At 38.7% G+C, this 20,909-nt stretch overlaps 1 protein-coding gene across 2 annotated transcripts in view; it reads right to left on the minus strand.

Moving 5' to 3' along the window:
• slc8a1b (solute carrier family 8 member 1b) overlaps positions 1–20,909 on the minus strand; it is a 58,285-nt gene that overhangs the window by 13,688 nt on the left and 23,688 nt on the right. Inside the window, exons 3-5 of one of the 2 annotated variants that reach the window (XM_053509538.1) lie at positions 6,845–6,957; positions 581–726; positions 150–249 (exon numbers count right to left, since the gene is read on the minus strand). In XM_053509538.1, coding sequence (XP_053365513.1) covers positions 150–249; positions 581–726; positions 6,845–6,957 — 359 coding nt within the window. Of the gene's footprint in view, positions 1–149; positions 250–580; positions 727–6,844; positions 6,958–7,200; positions 7,308–20,909 lie in introns of both variants that reach the window. The other variant, XM_053509539.1, reaches the window with a different exon arrangement.

The raw sequence follows: 20,909 nt of genomic DNA on the forward strand, positions 1-20,909 counted from the left end.
TGCAATAAAGGGCGGAGCTAAGGAGGAGGAGTCACAGGTGATACAGCTCTGACAGTACTGCAGGTTTAGATTAAGGAGCTCGCTCTCATCTTCACCTTGACACACACACGCACACACACATGCACACATGAACACACACAATTACTGACCGGCGCTCACTGTGATGGCCTCGATGAACTGATCCCTCCAGCTGTTTGTGCCGACCAGCAGCGCCAAATTCGTCTTCTTAATCAGTTTATCAACAGTGTTCTAAAGAGAGGGAGAGAGTTAATACACTTCCTGTTTACTGCTGGCAAAAGACATGCACACGCACACACGCACACACACACACACACACACACACACTCCAAGCCCACTTGAGACAGGACAGATCTGCAGTCTGTCTGAATTCCGACTTGTCCAACCACCATGCTATGATGTGTGTGTGTGTGTGTGTGTGTGGGGGCCTCAAGTGTCCGTCTCTTATAAGTGTGCGTTGGGAATAAGTGGGGGTGAGAAATGAAAATGCCACTCCAGTGTTCATGAATCTCCCTTCGATGCTACATTTGTGTGGTGTGTGTGTGTGTGTGTGTGTTTTCACCTTGAACTCGTAGGACTCTTCAATGATGATCTCAAGTTTGACGTGTTCCCCCAGCATGGGTTTGCCCATCTCTGCGATGCGTCGCTCCTCTTCATCCTCGCCTGTCAGAGGCTCCGCCTCTTCCTGTTCCACATCCTTCACTTGCTCTGTAATTAGTTAGAGTCATATGATCATATCATCATGCGCTTCTATTTTACGTTTTTAAATGTTGTGATGGATGTTTTTTAAAAAGTCAGACAATTCTCTTTTTAAACAGCAAATCAGTTTGCGAGTCATTTAAATGAATCAAACTCACGATTCATTCGATTCTTTACAACATTTAATTTCTTATAATAACCCACAATTGGTTCATGAGAATCAGTTCACTTTCTCGAAATCTGTCTCTCTATTTATTTTCATTGGGTCTCTTTACTTCTATCTCTCTTTCCTTTTCTTTTAAACGAGTCAGCATGTATGCAGAGTCAGGGGACCTCTATAGGGGTGCTGGACTACACCTCCCATCAGCCCCAGTGCATCACCTTTATGATCACATGTCCATGATCTCAGGCGCCTGCTGTATTGGAGTTAGTGGTTAGCTCTAGTCCATACCAGCATATCCTGTTCCCTTTTGATATTTCACAATGATTACTGAAGAGCCTGCACTTGTATCCTCGCCTCCCATGAGTCATGACAGAAGCTAGACTTAGTACTGGATGCAGCAGAATTCTGGCAGATCTTCTTGGCACAAAGGCAAAGGCTCTGAGAGATCCAAATGGAGCTAGGCATCGACAAGAAGCTGAGCACCCATGGCAGATGGATGAGTTTCGCAGTCAATGCGATCAGCTTGTGCCAATGTCTCCAAAGCACGTTTTTTAAGGGTTGGGGAGCTAGAAGCAGTTTAGACCAGTGTTATAGCCCATCAGTGGCAAATTGGTGGTGCTGGAGTTTGAACCTGGGACATTAATCAGTCCAATGCCTTAAGGGGATCAGTGGAGCAGTGCAGAGGATCGGAAGGAGGCCGAAGCGCAGTGCGGAGAGTGATCGGTTGGTCTGGTTTTGGCTTTGCAGACGAGCATCAGTGGTTTAATCTGATGCAGCAGCTCCAGTGGAGGGAGAGCAGTAATGGGGAGAATTTAGGAATATTGAAAACAAGTGGTGCAGCGGAGTTCAGAGGAGCAGACCTGCCTGGAGCGAGGTGCAGTCTCAAAATGACAAGTGACTGAATGAGCACCTGAGAGGCATGTGTGGAGGGAAACAGATGAATCCTTATGGTGTTATAGAGAACAGATTGACATGAGGAGTCAGATCATCAAATTTTGAGAGGAAGTTGAGATTTGATTGAGCATGGTTATTCCAAGGTTGTGTGCAGTGACCGAAGGAGATCACTGAGTCGTCCTGGGAGATCATCAAATCCTGTTATGGGGATGAATTATCTGCGATGAACAGCAGTTATGTTTTGCAAGTTTCTGCGCTGCCAGTTTCTTGTAGATTTTTGAAAGATAAGCAGAGGATCTGTGGTACTAGAAATACACTAAAGATACTAAACACGTTCTATCTAAATTCCTACTTCTAACTGCAGAACCTTCAACATGTCACCATGCTTACATGCCCACCCGAGAACATTGCACTTTCTTTTCCCAATGGAGACATTGGTTGGCCCCACTCTGCACGGCTGAGAATATCCCCCTTCCCCCTGTGCACATGACCATGTCTTCCTCCTCACCAATTCTGCTGGGGCTGGTGCTTCCCCTGTTTTGCGTTGCAATGTGCACTCAACCAAAATGAAACACAGATAACAACGTCTCAACGTCTCTGACTGCACAGAGAATGTAATTTCTTTCACTTGTCTCACAATCTATGTGGAACCCTTGGCTTGCTTCATGGGGATAGGTTCACTGTCTAATGAATATCCGGGACCTTGCCTGGCTTTGGCTTGTGTGTCAGGATGGAAGTGGCATGAAGGCTCTGGACTATAGCTCCCACCAGCACCCGTTGTAACACATGCTCACAGCCCCTTGCTCTTGATCTGTTTGTCTTTGATTGGTTCATTCCAGGTTTCAGTTTGTGTGTGTCTAATGTCTGTAGAGATGGAGCACTAGTATAGATAGGCCCTGCTCTTATTCGATTTGATCTTTGGCCTAACAATATTAGAGGACTTTCTGCACTCGCATCAGCCTTGTCTCTAATCTCTGACATACTCATCTTTTTTGAAAAAGTGACACATATGCACAGCGTCAAAACCTTTGAATGAACTTGTTTGACATATTTTAAATGGTGTTATCATCACGTCCAAGGTGTTTGAAGCGATATCTGACTTTTCACAGCATGCTGACGATGGATTTTCTTAAAAACACCAGGGAAATACTGTGATTCCTACTGATGAGGTCTAAGTCATGTGAAAAGACAGAACTGCTTGTGAACCGCCCTTGTGAATCACTGACGGTACATCAATCAGTCAATCAGTCAATCAATGATTTAGTCAGTAATTAAATCGGATATTGTTCGTACAGGCAACTCCAAGAATCAGAGTGCACTGGTGTTTGTCTTTTCATTTGACTCAGATTTATATGATTTATAAATACATCATTATATAAAAAGAATCTTTTAGCTGCATGAGAAATCTGTCTTTAAACCTTGTGTTCATCATTTAAAAAAATAATTGTGGTAGGGAATATATTTCATAGGAGTGCTCACTGATGTTTAGACATGAGTGTATGTTCACACGAGCACACACACACACACACACACACACACACACACAAAAGAATGGAGGATGGAAATGTTATGAGGGTTAGTGTGGGTTGTGGAAGTCATTCCATTAGCACAGGTACATTAGAGCACAGGATGAATCTGAAACACACACACACACACACACACACACGAGTTGATTCGCAGAAGACGAACTCTTAACCTTTATTACTCATTCCTCCCACCTGTTCTCTCTTCTTGCCTGCTTATCTGTCTTTCTGTAAATTTCTCTTCCTTTTTTCTTTCTTTATGTTGCTTTCCCATTTCTGATAGCTCTTTCTGGCCCTCTTTAAAAAATTTTCTCTTTTGTTCCATCTTTTAGTCATTCTTTCTTACATACAGTAGCTTCTCTTTCTTTCAGTCTCTTGGTTTTTCTTGATCTTTCTGTCTCTTTTTATTATTATTTAGCTATTTTTTGTCTTCTTTCCTTCTTGGTTTGTTAGAAAGGCATCAATATAGCAATAATGATAATTATTATGTGACTTTGTGTGTGTGTGTGTGTGTGTGTGCGTGTGTTTTAAATTAGTCACTTAACCACTGAGCCGTGCTAAACTGGTGTATTTAATTAACTCTTACTATTACAGACCTCATTGTAATTAAACAAGGCAGGCAAGCAGTCATGCGTGTGTGTGTGTGTGTGTGTGTGTGTGTGTAAATATATACATGCTATGTAGTTTAGTTGGTTTACAAAATAAGCCATATACACACAAATCTAATGCTGTACATAAATATTTAAACGTATAAAAGATTTAAATGTATAAAAGTGTGTAAGAATGTGTATGAATGTGTTACAGCATCTAGGAGTGTGTATAAAAGTGTGTGTTATGGTATGGACTGGTGTGTATAAAAGTGTGTGAGGTGTTTTAACAGTGTTTATATTAAAGTGTGTGAGTTGCATAACAGTGTGTATAAAAGTGTGTGAGGTGTGTAACAGTGTGTATAAGAGTGTGTGAGGTGTGTAACAGTGTGTATAAGAGTGTGTGAGGTGTGTAACAGTGTGTATAAGAGTGTGTGAGGTGTGTAACAGTGTGTATAAGAGTGTGTAAGGTGTGTAACAGTGTGTATAAGAGTGTGTAAGGTGTGTAACAGTGTGTATAAGAGTGTGTGAGGTGTGTAACAGTGTGTTTAAGAGTGTGTAAGGTGTGTAACACTGTGTATAAGAGTGTGTGAGGTGTGTAACAGTGTGTATAAGAGTGTGTAAGGTGTGTAACATTGTGTATAAGAGTGTGTGAGGTGTGTAACAGTGTGTATAAGAGTGTGTGAGGTGTGTAACAGTGTGTATAAGAGTGTATGAGGTGTGTAAGGTGTGTAACAGTGTGTATAAGAGTGTGTAAGGTGTGTAACAGTGTCTATAAGAGTGTGTGAGGTGTGTAACAGTGTGTTTAAGAGTGTGTAAGGTGTGTAACACTGTGTATAAGAGTGTGTAAGGTGTGTAACATTGTGTATAAGAGTGTGTGAGGTGTGTAACAGTGTGTATAAGAGTGTGTGAGGTGTGTAACAGTGTGTATAAGAGTGTATGAGGTGTGTAAGGTGTGTAACAGTGTGTATAAGAGTGTGTAAGGTGTGTAACAATGTGTATAAGAGTGTGTAAGGTGTGTACCAGTGTGTATAAGAGTGTGTAAGGTGTGTAACAGTGTGTATAAGAGTGTGTGAGGTGTGTAACATTGTGTATAAGAGTTCGTGAGGTGTGTAACAGTGTGTATAAGAGTGTGTGAGGTGTGTAACAGTGTGTATAAGAGTGTATGAGGTGTGTAAGGTGTGTAACAGTGTGTATAAGAGTGTGTAAGGTGTGTAACAGTGTGTATAAAAGTGCATGAGGTGTGTAACAGTGTGTATAAGAGTGTGTGAGGTGTGTAACAGTGTGTATAAGAGTGTGTGAGGTGTGTAACAGTGTGTATAAGAGTGTGTGAGGTGTGTAACAGTGTGTATAAGAGTGTGTAAGGTGTGTAACACTGTGTATAAGAGTGTGTAAGGTGTGTAACAGTGTGTATAAGAGTGTGTAAGGTGTGTAACAGTGTGTATAAGAGTGTGTAAGGTGTGTAACAGTGTGTTTAAGAGTGTGTAAGGTGTGTAACACTGTGTATAAGAGTGTGTGAGGTGTGTAACAGTGTGTATAAGAGTGTGTAAGGTGTGTAACATTGTGTATAAGAGTTCGTGAGGTGTGTAACAGTGTGTATAAGAGTGTGTGAGGTGTGTAACAGTGTGTATAAGAGTGTATGAGGTGTGTAAGGTGTGTAACAGTGTGTATAAGAGTGTATGAGGTGTGTAAGGTGTGTAACAGTGTGTATAAGAGTGTGTAAGGTGTGTAACAGTGTGTTTAAGAGTGTGTAAGGTGTGTAACAGTGTGTATAAGAGTGTGTAAGGTGTGTAACACTGTGTATAAGAGTGTGTGAGGTGTGTAACAGTGTGTATAAGAGTGTGTAAGGTGTGTAACATTGTGTATAAGAGTTTGTGAGGTGTGTAACAGTGTGTATAAGAGTGTGTGAGGTGTGTAACAGTGTGTATAAGAGTGTATGAGGTGTGTAAGGTGTGTAACAGTGTGTATAAGAGTGTGTAAGGTGTGTAACAATGTGTATAAGAGTGTGTAAGGTGTGTACCAGTGTGTATAAGAGTGTGTAAGGTGTGTAACAGTGTGTATAAGAGTGTGTGAGGTGTGTAACATTGTGTATAAGAGTTCGTGAGGTGTGTAACAGTGTGTATAAGAGTGTGTGAGGTGTGTAACAGTGTGTATAAGAGTGTATGAGGTGTGTAAGGTGTGTAACAGTGTGTATAAGAGTGTGTAAGGTGTGTAACAGTGTGTATAAAAGTGCATGAGGTGTGTAACAGTGTGTATAAGAGTGTGTGAGGTGTGTAAGGTGTGTAACAATGTGTATAAGAGTGTGTGAGGTGTGGTGCATGTGTGTGTGTGTGTGTGTGTGTGTGTGTGTGTGTGTGTGTAAAAGAAAGAGAGAATGGAAATAAGGAATAAGAAAAGACACCAGGAAAACCCTGATCAATTTTTGAGGTCAGTCAGAAATCAGTAGGAGAGAGAGGCACTGCTGAGGAGCACAGAGGGGTAGAGAGAGAGAGAGAGAGAGAGAGAGAGAGAGAGAGAGAGAGAGAGAAAAGAGAAAGTGAGAGACTAAGTATGGCATGGAGAAAGAGAAAGAGCAACAGATAGGAAGAAAGACTGAAAGAGAAGGAGACAAAATAAGACAGATAAAGAGCATCAGCTGAACGAAGAGTGACAAATAAATAAAGGGGCAGAGAGACACAATAATAGATAGATCGACAAAGAAAGAGAGATATATAGAGGAATAGAGAGAACAGTTTGGGAGAAAAATATAGAAGGACGCAAAAAGAGAAGGAGACAGAGAGACAGACAGAAAGCATCAGATAAAGGAAGAGTGACAGATAAAAAAGGAGGACAGAGAGACAGAGACAATGATAGATAGACAGAAAAAGAGAGATTATACAGAGGGAGGGAGAAACAGTTGGAGAGACAGACAGGTGGAGTGAAGGAGAGAGAGAAAGAGAGAGAGAGAGAGAGAGAGAGACCTCTGTGTTTTGTGTGTCCTCTCCTTTTCCACTGTGGCGTCTCGAGCACTACATAAAAGCTGGACTGTTTATTGTACTCCTCTCGATCGAGCACACAGACCGAGAACGTCTTCCTGCAGAGACACAACAACAGAGAACGTTGGAACCGAGTGTCTCTCACTCTCTCTCTTTTACACGCACACATACACACACACAAAAACACACACACACACACACACACACACACAGGAACCCTAAGAGACTCCGGAGGTGAAGCGTGATCATGAAGGTGACGATGATGAGTTATCGCTGATGAGGAGGCGTGGCATAGGCTGTTCAGTCCACGCCCCCAGTCCATCCCACTTCCCCTCCCCCACCTTTTTTCTCACTGCTTTCTATAAGCTGGGGTTCTCCGATCTCCAGGAAGAAGCTCTTGTTCTTCTCATACTCCTCGTCGTCGATTATCCTGACCTTTACCGTTTTGCTGGAGGGAAAAAGAAAAAAAAAGAGAAGAGAAGACAAGAGACAGCAAAAAAAAAAAAAAAAAAAACACAAAGAAGAGAAGAGAAGAAGAAGCAAACGAGTAAGGCAATTGCAGGAGAAAGGAAATTAAGCAGGCAGTCATAAGTGCACAAAGTGAATAAAAGGAGGAATGAAAAGAGAGGCAGAAAGAGCACAAATGTCAACATAGACGTACACGGATTGGGCGTGGCCTAACATCTCAAAGGAAACAATATTACACTCTTCTATTTGGATGTCTACTGCAGTTTACGCTAATAAAACAGCAGCTGGTCTAATGGGCGTGGCCTAAAACTCTTATAAGCACTCCTGAGTGACACTGATTCCTCCTCTGGTTACTTCCATGGACCCGCGGATTCGTGTTTATCGATGCTCGTTACTCAAACTAGCCAACAAAACAGTTCAAATTAATAGAGTCAAATCACTCTGTCCCCCAAAATACACATTTTATGTCACATGGTATTAAGATTATGAAATTTCTGTACTGATTATTAGCCATTAAATAGCTTTAAGCTAATATCAGTTAATGTAAATGCTAATAAACATATAGGATTGTGCTAAAAACCAGTTAGTATCACATGTAGGGTTTTCCTGGCCCAGGTAATGCTGATTAGCATCAAGCTAATTCCAGAGGAAAGTTTATTCTTCATGCTAATATCGCTTAAAAGAAACTTTATGCTAACACCAACAAGTTTCAAGCTCATGCTCATAAAGGTACAGCTGAAAAGCAAAGGAGTTATGCTAATCCCAGTAGTGATCATTCCTACCAGGTGATGAGGTACCCATCATGCATTGCAGCATACACTCCCAGTGCAGTGTGAGTCACTGCGTTGCTCTGAAGTGTGCAACGAAATGCCAAACAAACGGCAAACAAGATTCGGTTTCTCAAGATTGAGTCAGAACACGGTGTGTTTCTCTCTCTACACACACACACACACACATATGCACACACACTTTTAAAAGCCACTGTGTTTTGAGAAATGCTTCGAAGGCTGCGAGGTGTCACTGTGTTGCCATGGTTACCGATATGCTAACGATAAACCAACGCTAAAGCTCGTGAAGTGGAACATCGTTGGAGAGAACAGTGATGTAAGAATAGTGAAATAAAATATTCAGTAAAATGATTAAAAATAACAGCAGGACAGGAGAGCCTGAGCACGTCTCACTGCTCTGAGAACATTTACAGCTTTATATTATTTACATATTCAAATAGAAGCAATTCAAATTAATATTTAGGATACTTTGTAAAATTCCCCAAAATTTCTTTAGCTGAATATTAACAAACACTAACAAGGCATTATGTGGACAAAATAAAATACATAAATATGACCATTAAATAATGCATAATTTAAATAAGATAAATTTAAAGTCTGTAAATAGCTAATTTTTTTTTATAGCTATCTACCGCTACACTTAGCTATTTGCGTTACATGTTAGCTTAGCTTAGCCAATAGGTGTGAGCATGGTAAATAAAAATGATACCTGGCTAACCAGCATATGCATACGATAGTGGTTGTTAGTCATTGCCACACTGCCACAAACGCACACTTTTCATTGTAGTAAATGAAATGGGGTCACCAACTCCGTGAAACAGAAATAAGGGACAAAGGACTGTGGGAGGAAGGGGTGGGGTGGTTTTTCACCACAAGTTTCATCACTGATTTGACTTGAATGCCCCACGTATATTATTTTCTTATTCTACGGTATGTGTATATGAGCTGTTTGGGCTTGTAAGGTATTTGCAAAATTTTTATATAACAGATACATTATTATATATAAAATAGCAAATATTGTTTGGATTAAATATTTGGGTTAATCTCCCCAAAACAAACGAACAAACAAAAAACAAAAATAAAATTCCCAACAGTATGTGAATGAAATGATATACTTACTTAGTAACCTAGATAACCTGAATAAGATTCTTAATGAATTTTTTCTCTTGCTCCCCCCACAGTCAAGCTTAAAGTGGTTACCTTAGGTCCACCTGCCCCCTCGCCCCCCAACTCGGACTTTTGAGTCCTTCCCAGTCAGACCTCTACTTTGCTCATAAACTAGAATGACTGCAATCTTCTTTGTCCTTCGGCTAATAACGAGGTTAATTTACCTACCCTGTGACATAAAAAAAGAGATGTAAAAACCAGCAATAGAAAACTGATCGTGCAAGTGTCATCATCATTTTGAATTTTTATTTTATTTTTTCCCCATGTGCTCAGTGCTGCCCCCCGACAGGATGAGGCCCTGGGTCATGAGTCTCGACCAATGAGGGGTTCCTTTTATCCAGTGACTGTTCGCGTCTTATACAAATCTTCCCGTCTTAGTTGTCTGATCTGTAATATTTATCTCCCACAGATTTAACTGAACTGGTTCTCAAAAATATGGAACAAATGGCATCCTGTATGGAATTACCTGAAGTGGAATTACCAATTTCCAATTATGGGACGATTCTGTATTTTATGGGAAGGTTGGCAACCCTAAAATGAAATACATAGCTTAAAAACACAGCTAGTATGCTTTGGTAAATAAAGCTAATGTGACTATAGTTGCTAAATGTAAACAATTATCAAATATAGCTAGTTGCCTAGAATAACAGACGAAGAGACAGAGATGCTAATTACATGCTAATTCGAGTATTTAGAGCAGATCTAAAAAGTTCACACATCCTTGTTTTAGTTATTTCAAAAACAAACCAACAAGATCAATCAGTTCAGACGATTTTTTAGCTTTAATGTAAAACAACCAACAGCACTAGGTGAAAAGGAAAAAGAGGAAAAAACCCACAAATAGCTAGCTACAGTAGCTAGCAACTCTGTTAGTGCAGGTGTTACGTAGACTGGCATTCCTCTTTGGGCTGCGTCCCAATCCGAGTTTTAGGTCAAGGTGACTTTAATCTGAAGTAAAGGAAGTGAGAACTTCTTCCACTTGGCACATTTTCATAAGACAAAATTGTCAAAGGAGACAAGAACATCAAGGAGACCCAATTTCTCTCAATCTTTAACACACACACACACACACACACACACACTTTCTCAAGGGTACACGTTTGACAGGCAGGTCTTAAGTGACTCAATTAATTTGAGTAAGTGTAACAAGTTTCCCCAGAGATAAGTGTGTGTGTGTGTGTGTGTGTGTGTGTTCTCTCCGCACTACTTTGGCTCATTGCTGATGGCATTTTAATATTCATGAGCCCTGTTTAGTTGCTCATTTATTATGCAGGAGTTGCAGAGTTCTGACTAAACGCTTTGGATAGTGCGGGTGGTGTCCCAAATCACACCACATTCCCTACATTGTGCACTAGTGTGTAGTTAAGAGTGGTCACATTATTCCTGGATGCGCATACACACATACTAGGATACAAACAAACACATGGCACATCAACACATGCCTACACAATAAGCTTATAAACCATCACAAGGCCACAAAACAGACACACACAGGTGCACACATGCACACAATTATACAGCTGTATGTGTCATGTACACACACATGACAGCAAAGAGTCTTGCTGTTGCCATAGTGATGACTGTGATATACTTGGGACCTTTAGACATGGCAAGGTCACAAGGTCAACAGGTTAAAAAGTGACCTTATAAGGGCACGAAGGGAGAGCGCAGACATTTACAGCCGTGTGTGTGTGTGTGTGTGTGTGTGCGCGCGCAATCAATTTTGAAAGCTGATGGGAATTTAACCCAGGCAGAAATTGACTAATATCTTATGGTAGGTACACACACACACACACAGGGCAGGCTCATTTCTATCAGAGTGTAGACAGGCCCGTAGAGAGGCCCATGAACCAGTAACAGATGGCCCACACAAGGTTTTAAAGTAAGATTTGTAATCGCTCTTAAAATCTGACTAAAATGGTGACTGAATTATTTTTTTTGGGGGGTTGCCATGGTGACAGCACAAGCACACTCTTCCATCACTACCAGTGTGGCATTCTTTAGCTGTGCCTGCAGCAGTGTAAGCATTTGGTTGCCCAAGAGGTTTCTGCTAAGGTGATAACCAACAAAGTGACCAACAAGGTGACAAGGTGACTGGCTCTTTAAACTGAGGGGGCAGTCGCCATGCTGAGGGTCACATGCTGCCATGTTTTACACCATCACTCATTAAGCCAAGCCTTTATTTATCAATCACGTCACTACATTACTGCACAGTGAAATCCTTTACTCTTAAAAATTTATTTTTTTTTTTTAATGAATGCATACCCCACCTTTTCATTAGGAGGCTGGGGTCAGAGCACAGGGTCAGATGTTACAGTACAGCAACCACCTGGAGCAGACTGGGGTAAGGGCTATGCTCAAGGGCCCAACAGCTACAAGGTGGTTGAGCAGGAGCTCAAACTGTTAACCTTCTTACCAGTAACTCACAGCCTCAACACATTGTGCTACCATAATGTGGGCACACAGGGCTTCAAATGCATGTGTTTTTGTGCTCACTGTGTTTTAATACTGGTGTAAGTTTTTGTGTTTTAAGATGTGTGTAATGAGTGGGTTTGAGACTAATTAGGTCACAGAGGTTGGATAAAAAGGCACATCGAAGGCTTTTAACACTCACAATTTCTAATAATATAACACCATATCAGTGTGGAACAGAAGAATTTATTTCTAATTTAATTAATCTTTATTATAAATGTAAAAATAGTTTTAAAAAAAAAGTCAGTGATTCACAACTTAATTTAATTTCCTCCATCTCTACCAATTGGCCACCTCTGCATGTTTTTGGTGTGAGGAAACCGGAGTACCCGGAGAAATCAACCAGGTCATATCAACACTAAACACTGTGTGTGAGTTCACACCTGTCTGGAAGTAAACTGGCAAGAATGTTCCCAGAAATAGACGCAACATGTTCCTGATGTCATAAAGGTGTGGCCACTCTGGGTCATATGCTTTGGAAATGTCCAGTTTTAGGATCATTTTGGTCTGCTGTGTTTATATATTAATGAAAAACATAAAATAGGACGCAATAATAAGAAAAAATGATAGAGAAAATAGAAAAAATTGTTAAGTAGTTAAGGCTTGGCAGAAGAACAAGTACAAATAGTCATACAAACACACACAGACTTTAAACATGACAAAAACCATGCTAAGCCAGTAAACAAATATAAAATATTAAATTATTAAGTCGCACAGGTTAAGTCTGGGCTATGGCCAGTAGAGGGCAGTAGGTAAAATGTATCAAATTGAAAATTTCTGTAAAAATTGGTTAATAAATACCTTACCTTAATGATCCTTCAACAGAAGTGAGAATGTTTTAATCATAAACATTATTCTAACGCACTTTAATAAACAATATCCAATCTGGTTATTCCAAATTGTCTTTGTAAAGCATGTATTTTTTTTGCTATAAACCCACGCTGCTGGTGAAGTTATTTTTTGGGGTAGCAGGGAAATCCTGGTGTCAAAATGAGGCTGAGGGTCTGCTCTTTCTGACTACATGACATAATTATTTAAATGTTAAAATATTTTACAAATACGATTTTGATGGAGATCAACAAGGCGCTCCTTATAAACAAATTCGCACTGGCCATATCTCACGAACCAGACATGATACAGGACAAAAACTGGTATTAAAATGGAGCTTAACCCAGGAATCTGACAGGTCCCATATCGCGAGCATATTGTTCAAATATATATATATATAACCAGATACTGTAGTTTATTGCAATCCTTTAATCAGAAACAGACGTAATAATAAATAAACTCGACTCTACCAGACGTTTTCATTTGCTAAAAGATCTGGTTTCTGCAGTGAGCAGCAGGTCACAGCTGAACAAATGAGTTTACAGGATTTTATCATCTTCTTATTTGATGACAGTGTAGTTTCCATCTCTCTCTCTCTCTCTCTCTCTCTGCCTTATGCATTTGGGTATTTTTCTTTTTTCCCTTCCTCCTCCTCTCCTCTTTAACCTTCACATACATTCATTATCACACCATAAATGACTTACACACATCCTCCCCCTCCATCTCTCTCTGCCTCTCTCCATCTCTCTCTCCCTCGCTCTGCTGTATTTTATGTTCGGCATCTGTTTATCTGCCGCCCACACACACGTTATTACTCACAGAAAACTCTCTCTCTCTCTCTCTCTCTGTCTTTTGCTTCCTCTCTTTCTCATGCACAGAGAGAGAGAGAACCACAGAAAGGTCCCTGTGGTCAGAGATCATGTGTGTATTTATCTACACACACTGTCAAACACCAAAAACTAATAAACTGATGAACAAACTAAAAGCACAAACTAATCTCTGAGGCAAACTGGCAACTGTAACGGCACATGACCCAGTAAACGAACCAAGGGATAAAGCAATAAACACATTACATAAAGAAGAAAAAAACAAACCTTGTCTTGTTTGACTCAACTAATGAATCAACTCAATAATCCAAGGAATCAATTTACAAACAATTCACAGTTTATCAAAATAAATGAATCAACATCAGATTAACCACAAACCAGTAAACAGACCTGCCTGTGTATATAACCCAAAACACACCCGAGTGACTAAAAAACATCAAACAAATGAATCAAACGAGTTAATAAACAAACCAACTAACCAACAGCAAAACCAATAACCAATCAACAGAAACCAACTCAACAAATAATGCAGTAGGAAAACAACAAATGAACCAAAAAACCCAAATGACATCAGCAAACCAAGCAGCGAGCGTGAACAGACAATCAGCGTTTTCGACACACTAACGAAACAACCAAATGAATCAATGAACCAAACACACTAGCAGAACCAATGAATCAGTTACCCAATAACTGAGAACGATAATGAAACATTAATCTATATAGACACATTTACTGACTAAAAATAAACTAAATAACCGGCTAGAAAAGCAATGCACAACCAAACACTTCAACTATACACAAGCCAAAAAAAAACAAACCAAACAACTAAAGCCAATGTACGAGAAGCGTTCAGGATGAATTTTCTGGTGAATGTAGGGCTGAAACTATTCCTCGAGTAATTCGATTACAAAAAATGATCGAGGCAAAATCTTCTGCCTCAAAGCTTCTTTTAATTAATTTTAAAAGCTTGCATTATGTTTTTGCGCAGCGACCCAAGAGAAGAAGAAACCAGCAAGAGAAAACGACAGAAATTGTCAGTAAAGGCTTAGGTTATGCCTAAGCTCTAAAAGTTAGGTTGCACAACTTATTGTTTTTGTATAATTATTTATTTTAATGTGTGTGTTATGCGCTAAAATGCCCCCCTGCCACAGATTGCCCATCCTACATAAGCTCTATCAAATATTATATTTATACAAATATAAATTATATATTTTTTTCATATACAACATGTATATTTTTTTATATTGCTGTTTAATTACATGACATTTAAAAATAAAATTACATAAAATTACATTTTATCTGATTACTTGATAAATCGTTTAAATTTATATTTGGTAGAATATTTGATTACGAAATTATTCAATAGCTACAGCTCTAGTTGAATGACGTTTATAAAGACTTTAAGCCGCAGTAAAACATTTCAATGGTGCAGACGTTATAAAAAGGCTGTATATTTGTGAATGACAATCCCAGCAGATGCAGTTGCTCGAAGCCCCCTGCAGTCATTCTCATGAACATTCAGAGATTGGAACTCATGGTCCTTGAAAATTGACATATAACTTGTCACCGATTTGCAGAAGAGACGCATCTGTCTGTGAGACCTGTTCAGACAATCATTTAAGAACATCACCTGCACGTTACAGGAAGTCATTGCCACGTCCGCCATACAGACCTGACATTGCTACAGGCCATTTCCACATATTAGGAGTTCCTGGGAGGCCAGTGTTTCTGGCATTAAGCAGGCAGTTTGATCATGGCTCCGGTGTACTGAGAAAACTTTCTACTTCGATGGTATTCATGCACTAGTGAAATGCTGTGATAAGTGCATAAGTGTAGCACGGGATTATATAGAAAAATAAAGAGAGATTTTATTCTCAGAATTGTGTTCGGTTATTCTGCACCAACTCCCACTTTGATGTGAATGCCCCTTGTACTCGTACTGGTAATGTAGTAAACAGACCAATAAAACTAAATGACAAGGTGTAAATAATTTAAAATGCTTATTAAACAACTAACTGGCAACAAAAGCAACAACACCGCTAAAATAAATTACTCCAACAAAATAATTACAAATACATTAAACCAACAAAAACACCAAAAACAACAAACAGATGGGAGTAATAAACAAACAAAGCAGCCAGCAAGCAAACCAGCTAAATTTAGCACAAAACAAATTAATTAAACCAACACAATAATAAACATAGGTTCAAAGCAACACAAAATAACTAAATAACTGAAACAGCAATGAACCAACAAATAAACAAACAAATTAACAAAAACAATTATCAAACAAAACAAAAAGACTAATAAAGCTGCTAAATGAAGACCAATCTTGAGTTTGCAAAAAAACTACAATTAATGTGCACAAAAAAACTATTTAAAAAATCTCTCCATGTGACCTATCAAATAAACAAGCAAACAAACCGATACACAAAAAAAATATTAATCAGGTTAATTCAACAAAAATTAATCCTTCAATTAAACCTGAAAATTAATGAAATCACAGAACAAACAGACAGAACTAACAACAGTCTGAATCAACAGACAAATGAATTAAACATCCCTAATTAAACAGCAAACAAACAAACAAACAAACAAACAAACAAACCCGCATGTCCTGGGACTACGCAGTGCTGCTGCTGTTGTGCTGTTCGTGTAGCGGGTGTAAAAAAAAAAAAGCGAAGCCTTTTATTTTCCTGATATTTTTAGGAGTTGAGCGAGTGCTGACCTTTGACTCGTGAGCAGCGATCAATTCAAACTTCATCTGCTGCTTCGCCCACCTTCGACTCGAACAGGAAATGAGGGGATAGAAAACGAGTGAGAGAGGAAGTGTGATAACCTCCAGCGGAGGAGTTAAAAGAGCTCACGCTTTCAAAGAAGAAGAGAAGAAGAAAAAAAAAACGCTTCTCCGTTCTGGAGGATTTTTATGAGGAGTGCAACAGTGATGGTCGTGATCTATCGATCCACACTCACACACACGCACACACACATACAACCCCAGGGTAGGCACACTTTATATGCTCTTTGTGTGTGTTGTGAGTGTGTGTGAATCATTGTGCAGTGTGTGGGAAAAGTTGCACTTCTTTAGCTTCAGTCAGTGCTGTTGATGCTACACACACACACACACACACACATATACATTTTACGTTTTGTCAAAGTTACGCTCTGACAAAAATGCAGTTGATTTCTGTCACCGTATCGCCATGGTAACTGCTACAAAAAAGAAGTAATAAAGAAGCGAGAGTGAGACAGGTCCCTGTATGTGTGCGTGAACTTCATTAGGTACACTTATTGTGCCATGTTGAAGCATGTATCTATAAGCTAAGCCTTTCTTCCTGCGATTTAGTGTTTTTTCCTTACATTTTTTTCTGCCTCTTTCAGTCCCCCAGTTTATTTGCCTCTTCTGTCAAATGTCCCTATTTTTGTTAAATGTACTGCTGCCATTTTTCACCATTTTGCCTTTAATCTCTCTCCTTCTCTCTCTCGCTCTTATCTGAATACCTCATACTGTACATAACTAAAGGTCATTATATCTCCATCTGTTATCACTCATTTACTCTCTCTCTCTCTCTCTCTCACACACACACACACACACACACACACCTGACCTTTTCCTGTACAAGCTCACGGCCATTTAGCATCACACAGCATCACACTTCAACAAAACAAATTCACACAACTTTCATCACACAACACTGAGACCTGAGATCAACAGAAAACTAAAGGAGGAGGTCAGAATACAATAGGTGAAGAGGAAGATTACAAGAGCATTCAGGAAGAGAGACTAAAATTAAGGGAGGAAATTTTTTTGCAAATTTGAAGTTAAATTAGAGTAAGAATAAAGTAGCATTTGCATAAAATGTACATAAACTTTAAATAAACTTGAGGTACATTTCATGCAAAAGGAAAGCAAAATTAGATTCTTCTTTTGGCTGCTCCTGTTAGGGGGTCGCCACATTGGACCATTTGTCTCCATCTAACTCTGACTACCACATCTTCCTTTGTCACTCCAACCTCCCGAATGTCCTCTCTGACCACATCCATAAACCTCCTCCTGGGCCTTCCTCATCTCCTGCTGCCTGCCAGCTCCATCTCTAACATTCTCCTCCTGATATATCTTCCTCATCTGCACAATGTTCAAACCATCTTAATCTGCGCTTTCTAACTTTGACCCCAAACTGTCCTACCTTGCACTTTTCCTTTAATATACTCATTCCAAACACTTCAGGAAAAGAAAAACTTGTATAAATGTTTTAATACTAAATGTATTGTGATACAGTCTAATATTATAATAGTAATATGATTATATTAGTAATATTATATTCATATAATACACATTATACTATTTTTCTTTTTCTGAAGTGCGAATAATTTTTTTTTTGTTTACCTCTGTAAAAGTAAAATTTTAGCAAAATTTATGTAAAATTGGAGTAGAAATGGGCAGCAAACTTTACATAGTGTAAATACTGCAGTATAAACACGACACTAATGACTAACTGTATCTAATAACACAATAAAATCAGTTAATTTATCAAAATCCAGTCTTAGAATCATTTCATTTTAATTATGATCTTCTTATTTTTGGCTTTGCACTCTTTTCACATCCAGTAGCTCAGTGTATTAATTTACTTTTTAAAAAAAAAGTTTTTATTTTGTTTAATTTGAAATAAAACTGTTTTATTTTAGATGTAATGTATCATTTTAAATGTAACGACTAATTGTCTTCATGAATTGGTTGAATTCATTAATTAATTTGGAAATTAAATTTAAGAGATTTAACTGTAAGTCATTTAAAATATCTATTTTTTAAATAATTAAACCTGTAATACACATAAAATCTTCTGGACTATAAAATAAAACAAATGGTCATTAAAACATAAACTTACTGAAAATAAGTTAAATATTTTAGTTGGTGTGAGGAACATGGTGATTTTTTTAAACATCTAATCTAATTTATTTATATAATTTAAATTAATGAAACTAATTTACATATATTATATTATATTCAATCACGTTATACAGAACACTGGTTTTGTATGTTATATTTACTATAATAACACATTTCTTATATAACCTACAGTTTATTATGTTTAAACAGTTTATGTTTCATTTATTATTCATGTTCAACCTCTAAATATTTTTGTTCATTAGATAAACATGATGTTTATGTTTATTACATGTTTATTATAAACTGCATGCTTTATTTACAATAAACATTATTTACAACAAACAAAATGTTAGTGTAAAGATACATATGATGGGAAAGTGAAGTGATACAGAATACTAATTATGATGCATACAGTATATAAATATATGAAACATTTATCAGGACAATAATGTGAGAATTTAATTTACATTGTGGTACGTAAATTTATGATTCAGAAACATTGCTTGAATGTGGTTAGTGAGCCACACACTGAAAATACCACATCTCACACACACAAACACACTCAGGATTGTTTAGGGATTATGAGGACTCTGTTTAACACCATGTCAGCTGTGCTGGGTTTAGGTGCCGCTTGTACAAGCACAGCACAGAGAACAGAAAGCTACACTGTTAAAACATTTAGAACCTTTAAAGCTTCTCCAGTTGTTCCTGGAAAAGATCTCTACAACCAAAGATCTCTAAAGATCTCTACCATATGGCACCAAGCTGTCAGTAGCAGATACTTTAAGAACTGTAAGTTGTGTGGTGGAGCCTCCGTGGATCAGACTTTCCAGGACATCCCACAGATCCTTAATCGAATTGAGATCTGGAGATTTTTGGGCCAAGTCAACACCTCAAATGTTTGTCATGTTGCTCAAACTGTTCCTGAACAATGCCTGCAGTGTGTGACGGGTGCACTATCCTTCTTATTCTTTCATTATCCCAGGTGGCCACTACCATCTAAGAACATTCCATGATGTTTTCAAGTTTCCATGAAGGGATGCAGCAATGTTCAGTTAGGTGGTACATGTCAAAGTAACATCCGCATGTACAGCATGACCCATGGTTTTCCGGTAGTGCATTGTCCAGAGCACCACATTGCCTCCGTTGGTTCACTTTTTTACCATAGTGCATCCTGGTGATATCTCTTCCCCAGGTTAGCAACACACACACGCACACTGTCAGCATGGGCAAACTGTGATGGACACATTGCCCACAGTCCTGTCAATAACTCTACCCACAGCCCTGCCCCACCGCTAACCACAGCCTGTCACTAGCTCCTCCCATAGCCCCGCCCCTGACTCCATCCAGGGAAGGAGAGAGGGAGAAAGGAAAAATCTCTTCCAGCAGAGTTAATGAGATTCCAGGGCAGTGGTAATGAACCCAACACACACACACACACACACACACACACACACACACACTGATTAGATCTTTACATTGTGGCTGTAGATAAATGAGCAGTTGTGTGTAGGTGGAACAGATGGGATGGCTTTCATTCTGAGGCTGTGTGTGTGTGTGTGTGTGTGTGTGTGGGGCTGTGTGTGTGGCTGAGTGCATGATAACCCACTGCATATTTAATCACCTCCTATTCAAATGAGTAGCAACAATTTCACACACACACACACACACACACACACACACATGTTTCGGTATGATGTTGTGTCATCATTAATTCATTAAAAACATTATTAATTAGAGAAGAATCGCCCACTGACAACCGCACCCCCTTTAGTCACGTCCCCTCTGTCACACCCCTTCTCAGCCAAACCCCCTCTTATTGTACTTTCTCTCTCTCTCTCTCTCTCTCTCTCTGTTTCTCTCAGTAGTATTCAGATCACACTATCAGCTGTCAGTGTTTAATTGAACTTAGAATCAACTAACAATGCCGCAGAGAGTTTGTGTGTGTGTGTGTGTGTGCATGTGTGTGTGTGTTATTGGTAGAGTGCCCAAATTCCCGGCCACTTGGAAATGAAAAAAGCAGAAAAGAACAGATGGAAAGAAAGAAAGAAACAAAGCATAAAAACATTTCTCAATTTCAGAAAAAGCTGAGAAAAAAAATTATAAAAAGTAAAAGAGAACAGAAACATAGTGATATCAGAGCAAAAAAGAAAACAAAAAGAGTCAAAAAGGAGAAAACAATATATATAAAAACTAATGTAGAATGCAAAAAAATAGATATGAATTACAATTAACAAACAAATTACATTAATAAATAAACGCAAAATAGACGATAAGATGGTTAAACACGAACCTAAATAATAAAAATTGCAGGAAAGAAAGAAACAGTGACATGAAGTGATTTGACATGGAAACTGTGAAAGAAGATTGGATAAGGAAACTGTGACAGGCGACTAGGGAACTTCGAAAAATAAAGAGCACTTTGTACTTTACATTCCACCTAACCCAACTACACTAATATACCACCAGTAACTAAATAACCATAATTAATATAATTATAATTGAATATAATAATTACTGATATTAAATAGATAATTAATAATTAATTAACAGCGGTAGTTGATGTTCTTGGTGTGCTACACACTCGTTACAAATTTCATTCAAATATGTTT

The sequence above is a fragment of the Clarias gariepinus genome, chromosome 13, assembly GCF_024256425.1.
Source record: "Clarias gariepinus isolate MV-2021 ecotype Netherlands chromosome 13, CGAR_prim_01v2, whole genome shotgun sequence".
Classification (NCBI taxonomy): domain Eukaryota; kingdom Metazoa; phylum Chordata; class Actinopteri; order Siluriformes; family Clariidae; genus Clarias; species Clarias gariepinus.